The 23,350-nt window shown below is 41.4% G+C and overlaps 1 protein-coding gene across 1 annotated transcript; it reads right to left on the minus strand.

Annotated features, from left to right (window-relative positions):
• Positions 1–491: 491 nt before the first annotated feature.
• Positions 492–18,343, minus strand: IL1R2 (interleukin 1 receptor type 2; the record flags this gene model as incomplete). Its single annotated transcript, XM_084234794.1, has 8 exons — positions 492–673; positions 2,532–2,674; positions 4,105–4,240; positions 6,364–6,426; positions 8,612–8,786; positions 11,225–11,405; positions 17,155–17,416; positions 18,238–18,343. The coding sequence occupies 8 exons, from the start codon at positions 18,341–18,343 to the stop codon at positions 492–494; spliced, it is 1,248 nt and encodes a 415-aa protein (XP_084090920.1).
• Positions 18,344–23,350: the final 5,007 nt, after the last annotated feature.

A 23,350-nucleotide genomic window follows, 5' to 3' on the forward strand; every position in this document is an offset into this window, starting at 1 on the left:
TCCACCATATTTTCCCCCATCTACCGATTTAAATTGCTATGTTTTGAGATGATCTGTTTTAAAAAATTCACCAATTCTTGCTGATTTTTCTTCTTTACCATTTTTAAGTCATTCTTTCCAGTCTCAAAAAGAAACCCCATCTTCTCAACAGACAAACTATGTCTTAACTATTGTATCTAAAATAGTTATGGTGTATAGGCAAAAGAGACTTCTAATACGTGTTGGTTAAATGAGTGAATGAATGAATTCTAAAACTCATTTAGATATTTTCAACTCTTATTCAAATGTCAGGGTGATTCATTCATTAAGTAGGTTGCAAAGCAGAGGGCTATTTGCCTACACACACGTACATTTGCTGCTCTCATTTGATTTCAGAAAAATTGTACTATTTCAAACCTTTATTACAAAATCCACTATAAATACAGCAGGTTTGTGAAACAACTAAGGGAAAGAGTACAGCCATTTTAATAAGGATATGATTTGTATTTGAATTATTTCATTTCCTTTTTATTTCTTGAATGAGATCGAAAATCTTGACCGACAGTCTTCAACATGGCCAAAGCACATGATTTCCTATTCTTGCGTTTATATCGTCTGTGTATCCATATTCCTCCTAAAACCAACAAGATCAAGGACAGGGGGGCGAGTGCAATCTTCCAGGAGAATGTGGCAGCTGCAGGAAGAATAGAATCACATCAGGGTTGGACATTCTCTCACTGCCAAATAGGATAGATACATGTAGTTTACAGGGAAAAAAAGGAACTGAAATTTGTGTTTCCTAATAAATGATCATTAAATTCCAGAAAATATGCCTCTCACATTCATATCAATGATGACTATGGCAAGCAAAGTGGAGCAAAAATCCATCAGAAAACACAGAGTGGGAGACAAGTTGGGGGTCTAACTTTGCTTCACCTGCTAGACAGGTGAAGCTATCATCTGTCATGTCTCATTAGCCAACTGTGACATGATGACAGTACAGTTTTCCCTTTTCCAATGAGCATGAGTGTTATGAGGATTAAATAAAGTAATAAAGGAAAAGAAAACAGACTTTGAATGTCAATCTTTGGTGTCAGGATTATTGCTTGGATCCGGCTATTTTATATTCTACTTCATGGAATCCCTGTTATGGTTATGAAAACAGAAGAGACTATGAGTAAGAAGTTAAAGAGTAAATACAAGAATGTGAATGCTATGAGACACATTGGTAATGAGACTAGAATTTTTATGTTGTTAGTTGTCATGGTCTATCAAGGCATCCAGGAATCAGCACAATCTCCAACTATTTCTCCTGATGACTCTTACATCTTAAAATCCCACAAAGCTAGGAAATGAGTAAAAACTTTAATTTTCTGTGTCTTAGTCTCAGTGAAATACTTTTAGCAATTTTCTCTGCTAAAATTGCTCCATCACGGCCATCCCAGCAAAGGATATGCCCCCACAGGACTCATGCTAGAGAAATTCTTCAAGGTTTCCAGTAGCAGAACCATACAAACTAGCTTTCTTTGGGTCACCCATCTGAACCCCAGAAGTGGATACTGCTTTCTGTGGAGCCCTTCAATCCAAGTGTGTACCACCACCAAGTCTCTTTCAGAAGCTATCTGAAACACCAGCCTTTGCACAGATGTCTTAGAAACTGGTTCTCCAACTTTAATATCAAAGGAATTTACTAAGCTGCAGTCTTTGTCTTCACCCTAAGAGAATTTGGGTAAACCAGGAGTAAGCCTAGGAACCTCTGTCTTCAATAAGTGATTCCAGTGACTGCACAGACTACAGTTGGAGGAAATTGATGTTGGGTTGTCATTCTCTTCCTCGAGAGTTGACCAAATCCTCAGCTTTACAGTTAAAAGTTGTCTGGTGCTGGCTCCCCAGCAAATACAAAGTGGAGCACTTTGTATTGTGCAGACAGCACAGATGCCTGATGAGAGTCCACATGGGGATTGCTTTGGCTTATCTGTTGTTCCATTGAGCTGTCAATAGACTACATTGATTGCTTCTCTCTTTCTTGCTCGGCATGGGTTTTTCTTTTCTTCTTTTTTAAATGTCCTTAGATGAGCCCTAGGATCATTTGGCTGTAGTCTTCACTTAATCTCCTGTTGACTAATGACTAACCCAGAAGGTGCCCTGAAGCCTGAGTACCTCCCTGTCCTCAGCTTTCAGGGGGTGAACTTACTCAACTTTGCCATAAAGCAAACCTTATCCTCCTCTCGAGGCCATAGGGAACAATCTGTCCCACTAATCCAGCAGTACCACATGAGGACACAGGATTTTTTAAAGTTTATCACAGGACCATTTTATCTTTTTTCCCAAAATCAGCTTGCTATTTAAACCTTAACCTGACTATAATTCCCCAAAGTCAGCTACCACATCACCAAAAAGCAATCATAAAAACCATGAGATTTGTTCTCAGTGTTTCACTCACAGGAAATGCAAAGGACTTCTTAATTAATCATCTGAAGAGTGAGTAACCCTGTCTCACATCCAGAAAAGTCAATATTTGTTTTCCTCTTTAATGTCCCCCAAATACATACCTTCTTTGACTGTGGTTCGTAGCGTCTGAAAGCTCAGTGTATTAAAGACAACACACTTAAAATCCATGTTCAAATCCTCTTTTATGACTGGATCAAAAATCAGTGGCACTTCAATATAGTTCTCATTATTTTCTGTGTATTCCCTGAGTGAGAAAATGTATCCATAAACATGATGTATGGAATACAAGCTTATCTTTAAAATGCAGACATCCAAACATTCTCAGTCAGAAGGATACATTATGCTTAAGTTGATTTCAAAATTCATAAAAGCATGAGCACTTGCCATTATGTTTTTTTTTACTTATTTTGGAGAATTTCTAACACTGTTCCTAACATGGAGTGACATTGAAGTGTTGGTCGCTGTAATAGGACACTTGAGACAAGGAGAATTTATAGAAGCCAGTTGAATTTGGGTAATGAAAAAAATATAATTTAAGACCCTTGATGAACAAAGAGTCTGTCGTGGGAATAGAAATATCTAGTGATGGGAAATTTGACTGTATTTCCAATAAATCATTTGCATACTTATAGAGTAGGGAGTTTCCAGGACTTAAGCACTCAACACTGTCTCCTTCCATCTTCACTGTTGACTCTCACTCTGGGAACTCAAGTACAGGAAGGAAAGCTGCCCGCAGGCAAAGGGACTGGCTCTAGTCTGCAGAACCGTCTTTTGTTCTATGATAGAAACCTGAAGACACTCACTACTATCTACCCATGTGAATAAGACATCGTTGATATAAATCCACTAGGGTGATTTCTGAGTCATCTATGGGAGAAAAAAAAGGCTCCTTTTAGTAAAGAATTGCTTAAGAAGCTGAAACAGCCTTTTGCAACAAGGATTTGCAAGCAAACAATTACACTAACCTCACATTTTTACTCACTAAACTGCATGCAGACTTTTTTAACGGATCTTTCAAAAAGGACCAAAATTTAACAAAAAAAAAGTTCATGCTAATTCAGAGTATTGAAACAGTAGTTTCTAAAATGTTTTCTAATTTGGAACATCAAATGACAGTGCATTTACTATCCTCATGTACAAACAGTGCCCATTTACAAGGTCTGATTGCTCTACTTTCAGGGTGAGGAAATATTTTCCAGAGTTGAACTCTCATTGGAACAGAAGCCTTTCTTTTAACCCTTCATTAGAGAACGTGGCAGTCACAGTTCCCCAAGAAACAGAGGAGGCTGAAGATACTGTGGCTAAGTTTCAGAGTCTCTTTAAAGTTCTGTGAAAATGTTTGATACTCACAACTGCAGAGAGGGGAGTGGATTGCAAAATTCACAAAATAAATGTTTAAAATGCAACATCAATACCAATGAGTTAATTGCAACCCACCTCTCATGTAGATTTGTAGAAAGTCTGAATCTTAACAATTGACAAATCTCAGCAAAGCTCAACTTTTAAATAAAAATCCAACAGTTTACAATTCAGAAGTTAGTTGCCTCGTGGTATGTGTGTCATATTGATAAACTAGATATGACATTGTCTCCAAAAGGAAGGGTGAAGACTATCGGGGCCTCACAAGAGCCTGCAGGATATGCTTCTAAGTTGCCAAGATTTTCACCCACTTACTGGCGTGGCCCCTCTGTCACGCGGCCTCCCTGGTAGGTGCTCTCTATGTTGGTGTTGTTGGCGAGCCACCACAGCATGGTGGTCGATTGTGTGCCGGTTCCCAGAAACACTTTACACGGGATAGTCAGTTTTGACCCTGTGTACAGCAAGACAAGGAGCATCAATCATCAGAAACCAGCTGGGGAACATTGGTTACCCCGACTCTTCAGGTCACAGCTAATCTGAGCAGTGGACACTTCCCTGTCCCCAGACAATTCTTTTCTTTAAGGAAACTCAGTTTCCTCAAACCATTCCATGCAAATGGAGCATCAGAATTTACCAAGCATTTCCAGTTCCTTCAACTGTTCTTCTTGGCAGATGAAAACCCAGAGCCAATGGCTTCCCCAAGACTACTCAGGCATTCTGAATTCAAGGGCTCTATTCTTCCATAATTTATTCTAGTTACCTCAAAAAATCCAGAGAAAGGTATGGATTCTTTCTTTTGGCCCACTGCTGTTCTCAATTTTCCCCTGAACCTCTCCATTCCCAGATCAACTTCATTAAGATTAATGCCCTTAAAACCCACTGTGGTTATATGAATGGTTGCCCTCTACAGTTAAGCCATGTGATGGTATTGGGCCCCCTGCTCAATCATTATAGGTTATAGTTTTTAAGTTACCTCAGGAAGAGGCAGGGGGACACATCACTCCCCCTTGTTTTTTCTTGATGGGGGATATGCCTCCCTGAAGCACGTTATTTACTGTACCAAGTCCTATTTCAGACTCAGAATGTCAGCACCCCTTCCTCCTTCACCACCTCATATAAATTTGAAGATGTCTCAGCTAAAAGCAACTCATTAAACCCAGCTTCATGTGACTGCCAGTGCTGCATTCTATTCGAAGCTACCAAGTGGGAAACTCAGCTTCACCCAGGTGGGGACCACCAAGAAGCCAGGGTGCTGGGATTCCAGTTAGCACTAACTAGTATTCCCACTTCCCCGGGTTTCCAAGTGGTTGTCCCCAGAGCCAAGGCTGCCACTGGGAGCTACAACTCACATGGTAGACTGCAATCCCAAAAGTCCTCCTTTTCGATGGTCACCAATTAAATATATGCATGCATGCACACATACGTCCTTACCTCTCTATTACATACATATATAGGATTCTGCAGCCAGGGTTTAATAAATGAGCATAAACCTACAAAACCGGGCCTCCCCAGTGGCGCAGAAGTTGAGCGCTGGGTTGCAAAGCTGCCCTCAGCCTCTGCAGCGCCGGTTTGATCCCCGGCCACGGGTGAGGGTCCCACATGGCGCACAGACCTCTCCTGCCGCCCACTGCTCCCCTCAGCAGTGTATTCTGTCAGTCTGCCTGTTCTGCTCCCTGCTCTGGCTCTGGTGAATTCTCTCACCCTCCCGCGCTTCTGACTGTACCCAATGCTTGTATAAATAAATAAATAAATCTTAAAAAAAAAAAAACCTACAAAACCATGATACAAAAACAAACTCAAAACAGGAGTAGAGACTTCACAGACATACTGGCATAAGTCTAAACCCCAGTCTGACCGAGTATCGCTTTTTGCCTTCCCTGAGCTAACATGACCTTCTGGGCAGCTTTTCCTGCTGGACAATGGGGGAACTAAAACCTTCATAGAGGGGTCAATGTCAAGACACATTCCTCTGGACACAGGAAGTTCAGTAAGGAAGCTCATGTGGCCAGCAGCCCGTGTTACAACAGGTGAAAAATGAAAGTCACCAGTCGTCTTCATCACACCATGCACTAGCTGACCAGCTATTCTGGCCACAAAGATACTGTCTCTGAGCAGCCAGCAGTGGCAGGGGCAGTCTCATTTTACAAAGAGAGCCTTCAGGAAAATCTGAGCACCAGCCACACTTTGTAAAGTGAATTATTTTAAATACACCACAGATGCTGGCTCTGTAAGAAAATCATGCCATTAATCCCTTCATATAACTGCTGCCAAAATGTTCATATATTCACATTAATATAACTTCAGTTATAAAATAACTGCTGCCAAAATGTTCATATATTCACATTAAACTGTTGTAGGTAGGGTTTTCATGGAGCTTGGTATACCTGCTTTCAAGCAATGTCATTTCTAACAATTTTTCAAAGGGAAATAGTCCCTCGGGTTTGCTGTTCCTGTCTCTCACACTGGAGTTCTGGGGTCTCAACCCAGGCACACTGCACACCATGAGACATGGGGTCCTGGAACCCCAGGTTCTGAATACAGACACCCCTGTGGGTCACGCAGTCCTAGGCTTACCCAGTGAAGCCAATATGGTCTGGTGGGGGGAGATAATCACAGGAATTTTCTCTTCTTGTCTTTCTGGGAAAGAGAGGAGGAAAAGAACTTTGATTAGGAAAGTCTTCACTTCACGCTTAGGTTCAAATTCCATTGTTTAACTAATTAACTAAGTGGTCTTTCACAGTGTAAGATATTCAGTCATTGTCTGGCAAAGGAAACAGTCTTCACAAAATTGAGAATCTTTGGCCAAGACTTTTCCCAGAAGAGAGGTTACTGGCAGAGGACTTAAACACACATTGCAAGGCCAGATGGGCTTTGTGCTGTGCTAAAAGTTAACCGTTTCCTCCCCTGGCTTCTAAGTGAATTCTTAATAGGAACATTCACAATGCCCACAGGATAGGTTCTAACTTGTTAAAAGAGACACAACAGGCCCAAAATGAAGTCCCTTGTGCTAAGCTTCATGTCAGCCACCTGAGGCTTAATACCTAATATGACTGCTGTTTCAGCCTCTTCCAAAAATGCAAACTTTAACCAGGCAAGCTGGAGTTCCCTGGTCACACCAACGAGATGTCTGCCAGATAGCCTGTCCACCCCCTATTGCAGGGACAATCCTCTCTTACTATTTCTTCCACCCCCTTTCTTCCTATAAAAATCATCCATTATTATGGCTTTTGGGAGCTCCTTTCTACCGTGGCTAGGCTATTGCTCAATTCATGAATCATTAAAGTCAATTAGATCTTTAAATTCACTTAGTTAAATTTTGCTTTTTAACAACTCTAAGGTCTATGTACCCTAAAATGTCTCTCTCTGCTCCACCACCATCTCCCCAAGTGTGTACCACAGAACAGAGTTACTTCAAAAAACAAAATAAAAACAAAAACTGCACAGGGACTTAGAGCCTTCTGTAATGCCCATCCCAAGCTCAGTAAGGAACAGAGTAACACAGCATTGGCTACAAGGTGTTGTTAACTAAGGAGATAAACTCTTTGGGAGACAGGTATATCTCCCAGGAATCAGTACCAAGCTCCTGGAGAGGCAGTTATCCATTGCAGCTTAAAGAAACTGGGCACAAGATTAAAGCAAAAAGGGGGCCTGAGGTAGGGGTGGGCGAAGGCTATGCATGAGCACAGCCTCTGGCTCTATCCTCACTTCCATGAAAAAGCATGTTGAAACCCTCAAATTAGTAGACATCAAACAACATCTCAGGAGAGCTTAAGGAACAGGTGTCTTCCTGACCGTGACTAGGAATCTCTCCCTTCCCTCATGTCACAGGGCTGAAACAGAGGCAGGGGCAGTGGAAGGGGGAGAAAGAAGCAACAAAGACTAAATACATCAGTGGTTCTTGCATCTGAGGGTGCACCAGCCTCATCTGCGGGCCTCGTTAAACACAGACTGCTTCCCCCTTTTCCAATTCAGCAGTTCTGGGGTGGCACCTGAGATTTTGCCTGTTCAACGAGTATCCAGGTGATGTTACTGCTGCTGGCCCAGGACCAGGCACTCTTTGGGCTCTGCTGATAGAGTGTGATCACAACACAAGCTAATACGTAGGTTGGCTGCCCCCTAGTGCTCCTGTGTAGTATTATAGGCTCTTTCAAAGATAAAAGTCATGTCCCAGTTGAGAGTTGATGTAAATGAATCCTCACAAGACTACAAAAGAAATACAACCTAAAGATTTAAGTTCATGGGAAACATGATTTTCCCTATAGTAAAACTTAATCTCTGGGTTCTCTGTGAAAAAAAAGTTGTTTCCCCTCATAAACCAATTATTTAATCTTTATATATTCCCAAGTTTCTGTAAAATGCCCTGAAGAGTCCAGTTGTATCCTAGAATAATACATAAATGGCAACCATGTTCTGATGGCTGGCCCTGTAGGGTTAAGACACAACCTATGAAGCAATCCACAACCACTGCAGCACGAGTTCGATTCCCGGCCAGTCAGGGAGCAACCCACATGTCGAAGAAGACCTCTCCTCACCTTCCAAAGGGGGGTTTTCAAAAGGACCGCCTCCCCATGTTTGCCCCCACTAGTGTTTTAGCCTTAGACTTAGCACTCTCTCAACTACCTTTCCCCATAACACCCTGCTTTGTAGGGCCTTTCAAAGTGTCACACGCACACATCTTAGTAGCCTGATCTTCAGGTATTTGACACATCTGTTTTTACTGTCATACCAAAGACATTCAAAAAATTCTAGTGAACACTCACATGCTCTTTGCACACTAGTTTTAGAACCAGCATGGAGAGGTATCTTGATGACTAGTACTTACTGTTGACGCGTAGTTCAATATTCCGAGTGACGTTGTATTGCTTGCCTTCATAGGCAAATTTCATGACACAGGTGTAATAGCCAGCATCCTCCACAGATACATTGGATATGATTAAGCGAGTGTTTCCTCTCATACTAACAAACTTCTCGCTATCTTGATCCAAAGGGACAGAATCCTTAAGGGGAAATTTTTTTTTAAGTCACATGATGTGTATGTCAAAAGCTATAAATATCATCATTATTATCAATCAATATTGAATTAACAACCAAAGAATTGCCTTGGTATTTACTTTGCAAATGTTGTTCTTTGGACACATTTCAACTGTGTTTTCAGGAGAGGGAATTTGTTATAAAATTGCTGGATTTGTTTAGCCATAATGTTTGAACACACTTGTTAAAGCACAATGGGGAAAAAAACTCATCTTTGACAAAGAATATCATTTAAAATACAAACTTATTTACAACCTAGCAGCTACTCATAGCCTTAGAAATCACCCTGGGAAGAGCACTGTTAGGTAGTTCTGGTGATATGGAAAACAATATTCAGAAGAGGAGTATTAGAAGTCAGTAGAAATAGAGAAAAATGTGTAATAAAAAGCTAAATGTGAGAATGAAGCCACGCTTTTCATATGGACAAAAGCACTGTGGGCTCAGCATTATAGCGCCTTCTAAAGCAAGGCTTCCAATAAAATAGAAAAAAACTGAATGAAAGTGAAGAAAATATCATAATGAGCACAAAATGTTCTCAGGGCCATCTCTTTCAAAACCACGATGATCAAAATCTTGTAATAGTCAAACATAACCTTGAGTCATTTCAGAATCTTACTCTGAATGAGAACACAGACATAACTGAAATAGTTACGTGGTTCACATTATTTTATAATATATTTAATGAAAAAGAGAAATTCCATTGTTCCTAAGATGAGTGCTCAAAAATGAGAAAAACCAAACGGCCTGTTGTTCCAATGCCCTTGATCCACCAGCACCCACGGCCTGCCTGGAGGAGGTGAGACCTGGCACCTGGGTTAGAGTTTTGGCTTTGCTATTTACCAGCTCTGTGCTGTTGGACAAATTCCTTATATTTCTGGAGCTCTGCTTCCTATTCTATAAAATGGAGATACTAAAAGCCCCTACTTCACGAGGTTGCATGAGACCCAGCTTGGAAGAGAGTTTGCCACTGTACCTGCTCAGCAATGATTAGCATTATCATTAAGAGAACCAATTACTATTAAGCACCTGTGGGATATCCTCATTCCTCCTCATTCACTGAGCACCATTTAGAGGTCAGGCACTGCACAAGGTGCTTTGTACACAATCCTCCACTTCATCTTCAAAACAACCCCACGCAATGGACATCACTAACCGCACTTTGCAGAGGAAGCAGATTCAAGCTGTGACATAAGTTGGCCAAGCTGAACAACAGGTAAATGAAGAAACAGCATTTCAAAGCCAGGCTGGTTGATTCCACAGCCTGTGCTTTCCTCTATCTGTAAAACTTCTCAGCGTCACTTTCTGTTCTCTATTAACTAAAAAGTCATGTCCCAGAGAACCAAGAGAACTTGGTTCTGTAACTTGACTGGTTAATTCATAGGAGTTGGTTCTCTCACCCTGCTTGCTGAAAATCATTTTAAAGTTTCCAATGTTAAATTGGATAAGTTACCTACATCGTGTAGTTAATCACACCAGTAAACTGACCTATTTTTGATTACAGGATTCATTTCTGTCATGCTTAAAAAAATAACTCCACTTTTCAGTATTAACCTTTGGTCTATCAGGGGACAGCAAACTTTTTTTCATAAAGGGTCAGACTATCAATAACTCAGGCCTATTGACTACATCACCTCCGTCCAACCCCTCAACTCTGCCATTGCATATGAAAACTGACACTAATGAGCAAGGCCATCCCTGTTCCAGTAAAATTTTATTTATGGACACTGAAATTTGAATTTTTTTTTTTTTTTTTTTTGTGGGACCCTCACCGGTGGCCGGGGAACAAACCGGCACTGCAGAGGCTACGGGCAGCCTCGCAGCCCAGCACTCAACTGCTGCACCACCAGGGGAGGCCATGAAATCTGAATTTTGTAGCATTTTTATCATGTCATGAAATACTGCAAAAACTATCCTTCTATAGCAAGCAGACCAAAAAAAGCTTATTAGTCCTGGCTTGCATTTTGCCCACACTTGGTGACGCAATGCTATAGTATTTATTCAAGTAGATGAGGGAATATATCATGCTGATATTTACCTTTTAACCCAGGGGTTAATTACCATGTGCTTTTCAAAAGCTCTGTTAATATGGGTATAAAGTTGTAAAATAAACTGACAGTTATTTCTACCTTTTTACAGACAAATGAGAAAGTAAAAGGTTTTTCTTCTTCAGCTGTTCTGTTTCATTTCTGTCTTCTCAAACCATTATTCTAAGGACTCTTACCAAGTCCCATAAGTATTAAAAGGAATGTATTAATCATGACCCTTTTTTAATTAACTAGGTTTTTTTTTTTTTTTCAAAAAACTGAGATATAAAGTGAATACAACACCTTCAGGATGGGTGTATTTATCTTTCCAATGACTAGTAAAATGCATTTTAATTAAATGGCAATTTTTGAAGATGTACCTTGTACCACTGAAGTTTTGTGTCAGTTTTATCATGGGTAAATTCACTCAACTCAGGGCAAACTAATGACCCTGAGGATGCTAAGATTAGGATTTGCGGGTATGACATGAAAGGCAGGGAAGCTTCTGTCTTCTCAAACACCTTCAGCTCAATGGACATTTCATCACAGTAGGAAGCATTTCTGATTTAAAAGGGAAAAAAAGAACAATCAATAGCAAGGCAAAAATAAAAGGAGAATTCAATGAAATGAAGAATAATATCCCAAGCCCATGAAATTCTGCATTCCACATTTTCTTGATTAGTATTGCAACACTTTTGTTCAGGATCTTTTGAGTTCTTGTCAGAGTGGGGGGGAGAGGAAGGAGAGAAAAAAGCACCATCTCACAATTATGTATAGAAATAGTGATGGATTCTGTGTTTTTCCCAAAAGATCTTCTACAAGTCTGCTTTCGACACCATCAAGGGCCACCAAACGTCCCAGTTTCTTGGGGGGGGGGGGTGGATCTTTGAGCACAGCCTCAATGTGCTCCTATTTCCTAGCATAGGGACCACAGCCAAACTGAGAGATGACTTCCTAAGAGCCACTGTTTCTATAAAAAGAATATTCCCTTTACTTTTCTTGGGAATCACTTATCAACTGAAGTCTAATTTCAGAAAGCTGCTGAGAACTTAGTATAAGATCTAAAAAAGATTTTTGCATTATCACACAGGAGAAATGATCGTGGTAAGTTTGTTTGGTTTTCAATTTGAGGGGGCTGGCCTAACTATAATCTTAATATCATAATTCTGTCAAGACCCTGGACCTTGGGAAAGGGCAGAGACAAAACATTACCAGAAATATGCAGGAAATGGAAAGGACAGAGGATAGCAATTAAGACTATTTTAAGCAGAAAAACATAAAAATATGATTATCTCAGCTAAGTTTCTGGCTACATAAGAAGTATGGTACAGCAACAGAGACAATGAGAATGTGTGTTATTGGAAGTGCAGGGTTGGGAGGGAACTGCCCAACAAAAATGCAAAACAAATCTTCATCCAAGGAGGAACAAAATGCGATAAATACATATGAAAGTATTAAGTGATAAAAGCTTACTACCTAAAAATATAATGAATTAATTCAAACATATAGACAATATCTACATTATATTCATAACTGGTTTTAAAAAGGGAAAAAGAAATGAATAAACATTTTATGCACAAAGAAATGCAAAAATTTAACTAACAATTTGAAAAATGAATAATCTCTGTAAGTCAGAGAGATGCAAGTGAGGACAAATTAAGTAACAGTGCATCCCTGAAAATAGTCACCCCAGCAGATTTGTAGTGAAAAATTTCATGCCAGGCCCTGTGCTGGGTACTCCACATACATTGATTCTCCTACAATATGAGCTGGAAATTATTAGTATGTCATTTGTAGATGAAGAAAATTAGGTATATATAAATCAAGCAATTTCCTAAGTCTTCATAGTCACTAAAGTCAAATCAAGGTTAAAAGCCCAATAAGGCTCTGGGAAGACCCACAAATTAGGGCAATATCTCAGAAACCAAGGTTACTAGACATATCGAGAGTTGCAAATTTGTTCAGATTACTGATCTGGCAATTTCCCTTCAGCAAGACACTCCATGAGACTAGGTCAAAAGTAAGAGGCAGTGGGAAGTGGTAATTCGACCACCACTCATCTGTCCCAAGTAGCGTGGCATCCCCACAGAACAGGGGTGGCAGCCATCTGTGCTGGTCAGTTGCCCAGTTTCCTCTATTCTAAGCACACAGTAGGGTTACATGTGCTGACCCTACTGTGGGTAGGAGAAGTCATAGGACTTTTTCTAGTCAGTTATAGCTGCATCCTTTCTACACCAAAGTTTTAATGGCTGTGAGAAACCCTCCAAAGCATGTTTCCTTTTGGTACATCAACCAATAACACCTGAGACTTACTTTTGCAGTGCTTGGTGTCTTGGATCTCGTTGGTCTGGGATGGGGGTGGAGTCATAAAACCTATGTTTGTGGAGTTCATTCAGGACGTCCTTTCCCCCCCAACATTATCACTGCAAAAGTAAGCATTGCCGTGCCTCCCTGGTGGCGCAGCGGTTAAGCGCTGGGTTGAGAAGCTGCCCGCAGTCTCTGAAGCACTGGTTCGATCCCCAGCTGCTCCCCGGACACCAGAGGAGGGTCCCACATGGCTCGCGGACCTCTCCTGCCGCCTGCTGCTCCCCTCAGCAGTGTACTTCGGTCCTTCTGCCTGTTCTGCTCCCTGCTCTGGCTCTGGTGAATTCTCTCACCCTCCCGCGCTTCTGACTGTACGCAGTGCTGGTATAAATAAATTAAATAAATCTTTAAAAAAAAAAAAAGTAAGCATTGCCTTTGGGATACATTTCTGTGTATACTGACCTCCCACTTGGGGTACTACCTACATCTCCTATGCTGTGATTTCACAGAACCTCAGCAAATCTCTTTATAGGAGAGGAAGCTGAGGCCATAAATGTGGAGTAATAAGATCAAGGTCCAACAAGATAGGAAATGACAATGCTAAGAGGCACATCCATGTCATTCTGACCCCAAATTCCTTTTTCCACCACACTGTTAGGTCTCCTAGTAGTGAGCAGGGAGAGAAGAAGCTGCAGAGGAGACTGAGGAAGGAAGGAAGCAGGATGGAGCCAGAAGGAGACCTGGAGGAGGCACATAGGGCCGAGAGACACGTGAAAAAAACTACGCTTGCCTTTTGGTCGTGGACTGGGTGACACAGATGTGGGTGAAAGACTGGTGGGGAGGTGACAATGGCAGTTTTTATCTTGATTTTGATTTTCCTCCTTTCCTTACAGACTTGTCTGGTTGTTTCTGGTCCTTTTCTATGGGTCCCCACTGGAAGGTGCTTTAGACTTGTGGCAGGCTTTGGGGCCTTGCTCTGGGCCAATCCTGCTTGGGCAGACTTTCACCCACGAGGAGCTGGGTAACTTTGGGTACCTGATTTAGAAACTATATTCTTTGCCTTTCCTGTATTGTTTCCTAATTGTATTAAAGTTCCTTCCCATTAAAGTCTCGTATGTTTTATGTTGATGTGGCGGATGGCAGAACCTATTTAGAGCAGGCAGGTTTGTGGGGTCTGGGGTATCCCTCTCCCTGTCCTGTAACAGTAGCACTCCTTAGGAAAAAAAATAGATTTTTACACTAAAAAAAATAGAATTTTTACACTAAAAGAGAAAAAAACCAAAGTGCTTGTTAAAGATGATTAGATAAAAAGGATGTGGTTTTATACACAATATATATTGTGTATATAACCACAATATATAAAAAATAAATATTATATATTAAATATATTTATAAATAAAATATATATATTAATATAAATATAGAATAAATATAATATATATTAATATATATTATATATTAAAAAAGCTATTCAGCTATTTTTAAAAAGATGAAATCCTGCCATTTGCAGCAATATCAGTGGACCTGGTGGGTGTCAGGCTTAGATGGAGAAAGACAAGCACTATATAATATAAAGACAATAAAGAAAGAAAACAAAGGTATGAACTAACTATTTCAAAAACAAACTTTTAGACTATAAGGCTAGATTATTGTTTACAGAAGGCAAAAAGTAAACTAAATAAATAAAATTGGACATTTACTATATCTCACCTGCAAAATTTAACTTGAAATGACTCAAAGACTTAACTCTAAGAGGAAAAACTACAATTTTTGGAAGAGAACAGGGGTGAAGCTTCAAAACATCAGATGTGAGAGTGATTTCTTAGACATGACATCAAAAGCACAGGCAACCAAAATAAAAACAGGTAAGTTGAATTTCACAGAAATTTTAAACTTTTGAACATTAAAGGTAGTATCAACAACTATCCATTTTCCCATGGAATGGGAGAAAACATTTTAAGCTATGTATCTAAAAAGGGGTTGATATCCAGAATATAGAAAGAATTCCTACTACTCAAAAACAAATAACTAAAATTTTTTTAAAGGTTTATTTGTTTTATTTTATACAAGCACTGGGTACAGTCAGAAGTGCGGGAGGGTGAGAGAATTCTCCAGAGCCAGAGCAGGGAACAGAGCAGGCAGAAGGACCAAAGCACACTGCTGAGGGGAGCAGCGGGCAGCAGGCAACAGGAGAGAGGTCTGCGCGCCATGTGGGACCCCCCTCCGGTGGCCGGGTTGCAGCTGGGGATCGAACCGGTGCTGCAGAGGCTGCAGGCAGCTTCACAACCCAGCGCTCAACCGCTGTGCCACCGCGGAGGCCCCAAATAACTAAGTTTTTTAAATGGGCAAAAGACTTGAATAAAAAATTTTCCAAGGAAGATACACAAATAGCCAATAAAGCACATGGAAGGATTTTCAACATCATTAACCATTAGGGAAATGTAAGTCAAAACCACAATGACATACTACTCAGTACCCACCAAGATGACTATTATAATTTTTTTTTTAAAGAAAGAAATTAACAGGTGTCGGTGGGGATGTAAATGGAACTCTGTACACTGTAGGTGGGGAAGAAAATGGCACATCCACTGTGGAAAGTAGTATGACAGTTCCTCAAAAAGCTAATCATAATTGTCATATGATCCAACAATTTCAATTCAAGGTGTATATCCCCAAAAGAAATGAAAGCAAGGAGAGAAAACAAATATTTGAACAACCATGTTGACAGCAGCATTATTCATAATAGCCAAAGACAGAAGCAACCTTAGTGTCCATCAGTGAATGAATGATTAAACAAAAGGTGACATGGAATATTATTCAGTCTTAAAAAGGAAGGAAATTCTGACACATGCAACAACATGGATGCACCATGAAAGCATTCAGTTAGGTGAAATAAATCAGTCACAAAAAGAAAAATATTATATAATTCTATGCATATGAGATACTTAAAGCAGTCAAATTCATAGAGATATAAATAGAACGCTGGTTGGGGGCTGGGATGGAATTATCGTTTAATGAACACAAAGTTTCAGCTTGGGATGATAAAAAGAGTTCTGAAGATGAATGGTGGTGAATTGTACTGAACTGTACATTTAAAAATATTTAAAATGCCTGAGACTATAGGAACAAAACAGAAGTCACCAGAAGAGAAGGAGGAAAGTAAATCAGATAAAAAGGATAGATTGTATGGTGGTTGATGAAAATTAAACCTTTGGTGGAGGTCTTCTTGTAGGATATACAGATATTGAATTATAATGCTAAACACCTAAAATATATAATTTTTTAAGCTAATGTTACTTTAATAGAAAAATGTTAAAGGGCTAAAATGATAAATCTAATATTAAAGGGCTAAAATGGTAAATGTAGTATTAGCACAATTAAAGGGGGAAAGCAACAGGACAGGAAAAATATAAGTAGGATTAGACCCTGTGTCAGGTGCTATGGGTTCCAGCTACAGCTTCACCTCTCCTCCCCCTCAACCTGGGAGAACATTAAAGTGAGTTTGAGTCCCTCATGGGTGCAGCAAGACATTGGATCGACTCATTCATCAGGTCTAAAATCTAATCAGTATTCTTGATCTATTTCTTGTGTCCCTGCCATATGGCTTTGGTAGTGAACTAAGCATCAAGTCCCTATCCTCCTGGAGTTTATGGTCTAATGGTGCAAACAAACAATAAATCCATAACATGTGCATGTCAGATAAAGAAAATTAAAAGCAAGGTGAGGAAAGAGCCTGATAGAAGTGCTGTTTTAAATCAAGTGGTTCAAGAAGTGCTCTTCAAAGAGGTGACGTTGGAGCAAAATCTTCAACACAGGGAGTAAAGGAAGCCATGAGATCACCTGGGAGGAGGGTCTGGGTGGGAGGTACCTCAGGCACAGCTTGGGTCATATCAGGTAGATTCTCACCAGTGCACTGAATTTTGAGATCCAGGTCATGGCTGAAGAACCACATGAAAGTCCATTCTGCCAAGCACCCCACTCCTCCCCACCTCCCCCAGAGGCTTACCTGACAGTGCAGATGTAGGTACCAGAGTCCCCCTGCAAGACTGGCAACATCCAGAGAGCACCGTCCTGCACCCGCACTCGCGTCTGTTCCTCTGGCACCAACCCAGTAGAATCATTTTTACGCCATGTCAAGTTGATGTGGGCGCTGGATGAGGCCCACGACCAACTTCGCACCTGGGGACACCTCAGGATCACAGGTTCCCCTTCCACTTTGAAGTAACTTTTGAAATGCTTGCCACGAAATTGGCAATTTCCTGCAGTCACTGTTGGGCAGAGAGACCACCATCAGCCTTTAGGTCTAAAATCTGCCTAAGGTCTCCTTGGTGGCACAAGGGGTTAAGTGTCAGCACTATGAAGCAATCCGCAGCTACTGCAGCACTATTTCGATCCCCAGCCAGGGAGGTAACCCACATGGCACAACAGACCTCTCCTGTCTCACCAGGGGCTCCCCTCAGCAGTGTATTTCAGTCAATCCACCTTTTCTGCATCCCCACTCTGTCTGGTGAATCCTCTCACACACACCCCCACCCCCACCTCTGGCCTGCACCCCAGCTCTTGTATGCAAATAAATAAATCTTTAAAAAAAAAAAAAAAAACCCTGCCCAAGACCTCCCAGTGTCAGGTGCCTCTAAAAAGAGTCTTGCACCTTGGGGGCCCTCTAACTCCTCCTGTTACAAGTTCCTAACTCACAAATAACTTCAGTGCCATTATCAAACCCAACTTGTATGCTATGGAAAAAGTCAAATCAGGTTCAAGTGGTGATGAAAAAAAATTTAAATTTTGACCTTGTTGACATTTTGTCATTATAAGTAGATGCTGAGTTCAGATAGAAAAAGTTTATTTCTCACGGGATTCATGATTAAAATCCAATGGCACTTCCTATTAAAGGAAAAGCACCACTGGGCTCACACCTTTGTCAGGAATGATGGGTGTGTAGCAAGGTGGGCCAGAGGAAGCATTGTTGCCTCTCTAGGCATGAATATGCACATCTTACTTTTTGAAAACAAAACCTCACTAGATAAACAACTGCTTCCCCAGAAAGGCTGCAGGCAGGCCCTTCCCAGTTGAAAATTTCGCTTCTTACCTCTGGGTTCTACAGGCTGAAGAACAAAGGCAGAAACACCCATTACCAGGGTGAACAAGACAAACATTGTTTCTGACAACTTCCAGAGGACACAGGAAGTAGACATTTCAAGTCCCCGTGGCCTAGAGGAAAAGACAGAGGGGTCACCAGAAGCCACTGACCCCAAAGAAGAGCCCCTTGAAGATGGTCCCAAGGGGTTAGTGCTGGAGACTTTACGTGATGGTGGAAATCTTTTTGCCTAGATTTTTTTTAAGAAAACTCAATTTTTTTTATTTCCTCCTCAAACCCTAGAGCATTTACAATCCCTCTAGGAAGTGGGATTCCATTTTCTAAAGTTTTCCAACCACCAGGGGCACTTGCTCAGTTTGCCAACCCTGCCTTGCCAGGTAAGAATCATCTGGGCTTACCAAGAGATATTCACAGTGATATCTGTTCTAGGAACAGGGGGATAATTTTTTTTTTTTTTTTGGTGTGGTTTGTTTTGTTTTTTTTTTTTACACTTTAAAAGCACAGTTTTATTTAGGAAAAGGAGGAATAAAAAAAGAGGCACCCCTATAGACACAAGTAGGCAGAGAGCTAACAGGGGAATTGTTGGGGGGAAGGATGTCCTGAACAAATTCCACAAATAGGCTTTATGGACCCCACCCCCACACTAGACCAAAGAGAGCCAAGCCACCAAGGGCTACAAATACCATAATGTCATCACCACTGAAGGGAGGATTGCTGGGACCTGAGGGTGGAGTTCAGCAGCCAGGTCTGGTGTATAAACAAACGTGGGCTTGGGGTACTAGATTGTTCACCAGCTCTCAGAGTGCTATTGGGGTTCCAGCTCAGCGGAACTGGTAGGACCAATTCACCAATTTATCTCCCTCTCTTTCTCCCTGAGTTATTCATTTCTCCATTTCCCCTTCTTTTGTAAATAAACCCTTTATTGGGCCTCCTCTGGTGGCACAGTGGTTGAGCGCTGGGCTGCAAGGCTGCCCGCAGCCTCTGCAGAGCCGGTTCGCTCCCCGGCTGCCAGCGAGGGTCCCACATGGCACGGCGGACCTTTCCTGCCGTGCCTGCTGCTCCCCTCAGCAGTGTACTGCGTCAGTCTGCCTGTTCTGTTCCCCTCTCTGGCTCTGGTGAATTCTCTCACCCTCCCGCGCTTCTGACTATACCCAGTACTTGTATAAATAAATAAATAAATCTTTTTAAAAAATTTAAATAAACCCTTTATTAGCCTTTTTGTGTGTGCCTACAGTTGAGTCTCATTTTAAATCCCTCTTAAGCGTGCGGGCGAGGACCTACAGTCAGGCTACCCCATTTCACATCAGGGTTGCCCTGTAACAGAACAAGTTAAACTTTAAGGAAATGAGGGAAGGATATTGACAGGAATGTTTTTTCTGGACTCCCTTGATCTGAGATGCTTTCTCCTCAGTGAGACTGTAACAGGGTGGTCCCCAGGAAAACGGGCGATTCCAGGTTCCCTAGGGTGTCCTCTCCACAGGTCTGTGCTCCAACATCCTTCATTTGCTGCGAACGGTCCCTCACACCACCCTTCTTCCCAACACTAAAATTTTCCCTTTCCGGCTGTTGTGCTCCAGAGCATACATTATTCATTTTATCTTCTGTCTCTAGAATGAAGTTCTATGTCCATGGATCCTACTTTATTCTATTCATAGCTATACCTCTAACTCCAATTTCTTGAATGAATGAAAAAATCACTAAAAGCCTATTTTACTTGTCAGGGAAGTTTTCCTTTAGTCCATTTGGATTCTTCTTCTTTTTCATAACTGTTAACTTTCTAAGAGATAAAGAAAAACAATGTCTGAAAAGTGAATAACTTGCACAAGTTCATGAAGCATCCTGCCCCAAAGCCCCCCCAAGACTGGAGTGGCACTTGCTTCTAGCTCCTTGTTGTCCTCCACACATCACATTGCAATTGCCTGTTGTATCAACTAACCATAATCACAACAATGCTGCTTCGCAAACCACGCCCAAACCAAGAGGCTTAAAATAATCATTTATTCTGGTTCACAGATCTGTGGGTCAAGTGGAGCTTGGCTGAGCGCCAAATTAACTGGATTAGGCTTAGCTCCAAATTTCAGGTGGGATCCAAATTTGTACCATGTGTCTCTCATCCTGCCTGGACTGGTGAGCCACCTGGGAGTTGATCTTGTGTGATGGCTGTCACAAAAAATGTGGGCAAAAGCACTCAAGGCCTTGCTCAGAACCAGCTCACTCTTGTCTGCCCGCATTCCATTGGCCAAAGTAAATCATATGACCAAACCTGCCAGCAGTGGTGTGGGGAAATAACCCCCACCTCTAGTGGGAGGGGCTGCAAGGTTACACAGGCAGGGTAATGCAAGCAAACATGCTGCACAGGTGGCCACGCCTGTATTGTGTCTGACTCCCCATGGGAATGACAGCCTTGAGGAGAGAAGTCCAGTCTTATTCATTGCCCTCATGACCTAGGTGATGCCCTGCCCCAGAAAGTACCAGGGATGTTTGGCTGAAAGTCTACCAGAGTTGGGGATGATGCGTGAACCCCCCCCAAAAAAAATCCCTATCACCTCCCCTCACCTATTTCCTTGTAGGAATCTCGGTTATCCCCTGTTGCAGTACAGATATCATTGTAAATGGCTCACAAGAAATCAAGATGACTCCTAACTGGCCAGGGCAGGGTTGGCAAACTGGGGAAGTGATCCTTGAGCTGGTCAGAAACCACTTGAAGGGTGGACATAGAGCTGTCATGGGAGCTCCCCTTCTAGTGAGAAGAAGCCAGAGTTGGATAGTGAAGGACCTGAGATCTTCCCTTTAGCTGGATGTTTTGCTTCAGCTACTCCTGCTTCTACATGGTCCTAGACTTCATATGTTTCTGAAATACAAATATTTCCTGTAACATTCCTTCTAACCCCCCTTGGCGTCTCCAGGCCACCTGGCTAGTGTAAAGAGCATATCAACATCGACTGAGGTGTTTTGTCCTCTTTAAACATGTATTAGCTCATCACGTCCCCCACTGTACTAGTCTCAGGCAAAATCACTAGTTCTCTAGTAAGGACACAAAAGTAGGAGTAAATCCACTGTATATAACCAGTACCACATATTGTAATAAATGAATGACATCAGTGATGCTGCTATAGGAACTAGCCTAATAGTATGGCTACTATGCTAAATACTGAAAATTCATTGTTTCATTTTATCCCCCTGATGCAAATAGCATGTCGACTGTACAATGTCAGAAGAGATCAAAGAGATCAAAAGAGGCTAAGTAGCTTGGCTAGTATCTTATAGCTAGTAAGCAAAAGTTAAAGTTTAAACTCAGGACTACTGATTCACTGATTCCAAAGTCTTTATTCTTCATAAATATACTCTCTGTGACAGATGCCTCTGGTTTCCTCATCTAATATCTGTCCTCAGTGACAGAATCCTTAACTCTTTACTAGGAACCTTATTCCACACAGACTACATTCCTATTCTCCCTTACAACTAGAGGTGGTCATACAATAAAATTTTGGCCAATAAAAGGTAAGTGGAAATGTTTTATGATCTTCTCAGGATGTCTATTTAAGTCTCCTTAAAAGACTAAAAAAAATCTCCTGAGTTTTCCTTCCTGCTGGCTCAGTATGGCTACAGTTGCTGGGCTGTAGCTGCCATCTTGGACCACAAGGTGTTAACCATTTGTTGAAAGTGGCAGGGGGAGAAGAGAAGAAGTTGAGTCCTAGTGGGTTTCATGAAGCTGCCCTCTCATCCTGGACTACCTTCTGTTATGTGTGCTTCTTCTGCAGCACCACAAACCTAATCCCAGTTTGTGGCCTTTCTAGAGTTTATGACAAGGGGATGGGGGGTTGAGGGTGAGTTTTAGCAGGTACTATCCATATTGTTTTCTCAATACTGTGGCCATCTTTCTGACACTCACTTGTTTCAAGTAAACTGTTTCTGCTAATTGGTTCCCATTAGTCAAAGGCAAGAGGAACTGTTCATTCTGCCCTCAGATGAAAGCACCCCCCACCACCACTGCTCATACGGGTTCATGCTTAAGCCTCAAATTACATGAAGATTTGCAATCATATCTAAAATTGCTTTTCCACCAGAGAATCAGGCTGTGTCTATTCAAGGGCAATGATAGCTGAAGCTTCCCAGAGCTACAGAGCTGGGAGAGCCTTAAACAAATTTAGTCTCATCGTTTTCTTTTTCAGATGATGCAACTAAGTTGAACACAAGCCTTCTTTTCAAAATCACGTATCCAGTCAGGGTGAGAAGTAGAGATGTTTCAGCAGGGATCCTGTTCCAATGGAACAACATCCTAACATGTTGTCAACTTCAATAACCACTTCCCACCCACCATACCCCCACCCTCCCCAGGGTGTCCCCAGCCAAGGGAATTGTCTTGGTCTCTTTCCCTGGAATTTGTCAAAATAGCTGCTTTACTCTGACCTCTCCAGGAAATGGTTTTCAGATAATACCACAAACACATAGTAGCAATCATTTCCAATCATTAAAACCTCAAAAAGGCTGGAACCAAGATTCCATAATGTGGGAAATAGTCTTTGGCAGGCCTTGAGGGGAAAAAAAAAATTTTTTTTTCAGCAAAATGCTGTTCTCCTGCCCTACTTTCTTTAAATTTATCTTTAAATTACAGACAACTTAACATTTCTACTTGAATCTGAGTTGACCCTCTTACTGGAAGGAGGAAATTTCAAGAACAGTTTGCTCCAAACATTTGAGTTACACTGCTATTCATAGTTTATTGTCAAATAGCTATGTTTCACCATAGTCAATGAAAGAAAACAGAGGAAAAGGATGAAGATCAGGGCTAGGAAAATGACAGGAGGAAAGGATGAAGAGTTGAAGGAAGGAGCAGGAATGCAGTGAGGTGGGAAGAACTGATGGTGCAACGCTGAGCCCGACAGGCAAGAGTTACACCTGCACAGCCACAGGGAATGCTCATCTGCCTTTCACCCCCCACACCTGCCGCCTGACCATGGATGGACATCTAGCCTAAGAGTATTTATTTCATTTAGTTCTGAAAATTCTCCAGTAGACTGAAAAGTTGAAATAGTATAGACCAGTATTATTTCACCTAGATTCACTAATTACTAATATTTTGCCCCATTTGCTTTATCTTCCC

Source organism: Talpa europaea (genome assembly GCF_964194135.1).
Source record: "Talpa europaea genome assembly, chromosome: 6".
NCBI classification, from domain to species: domain Eukaryota; kingdom Metazoa; phylum Chordata; class Mammalia; order Eulipotyphla; family Talpidae; genus Talpa; species Talpa europaea.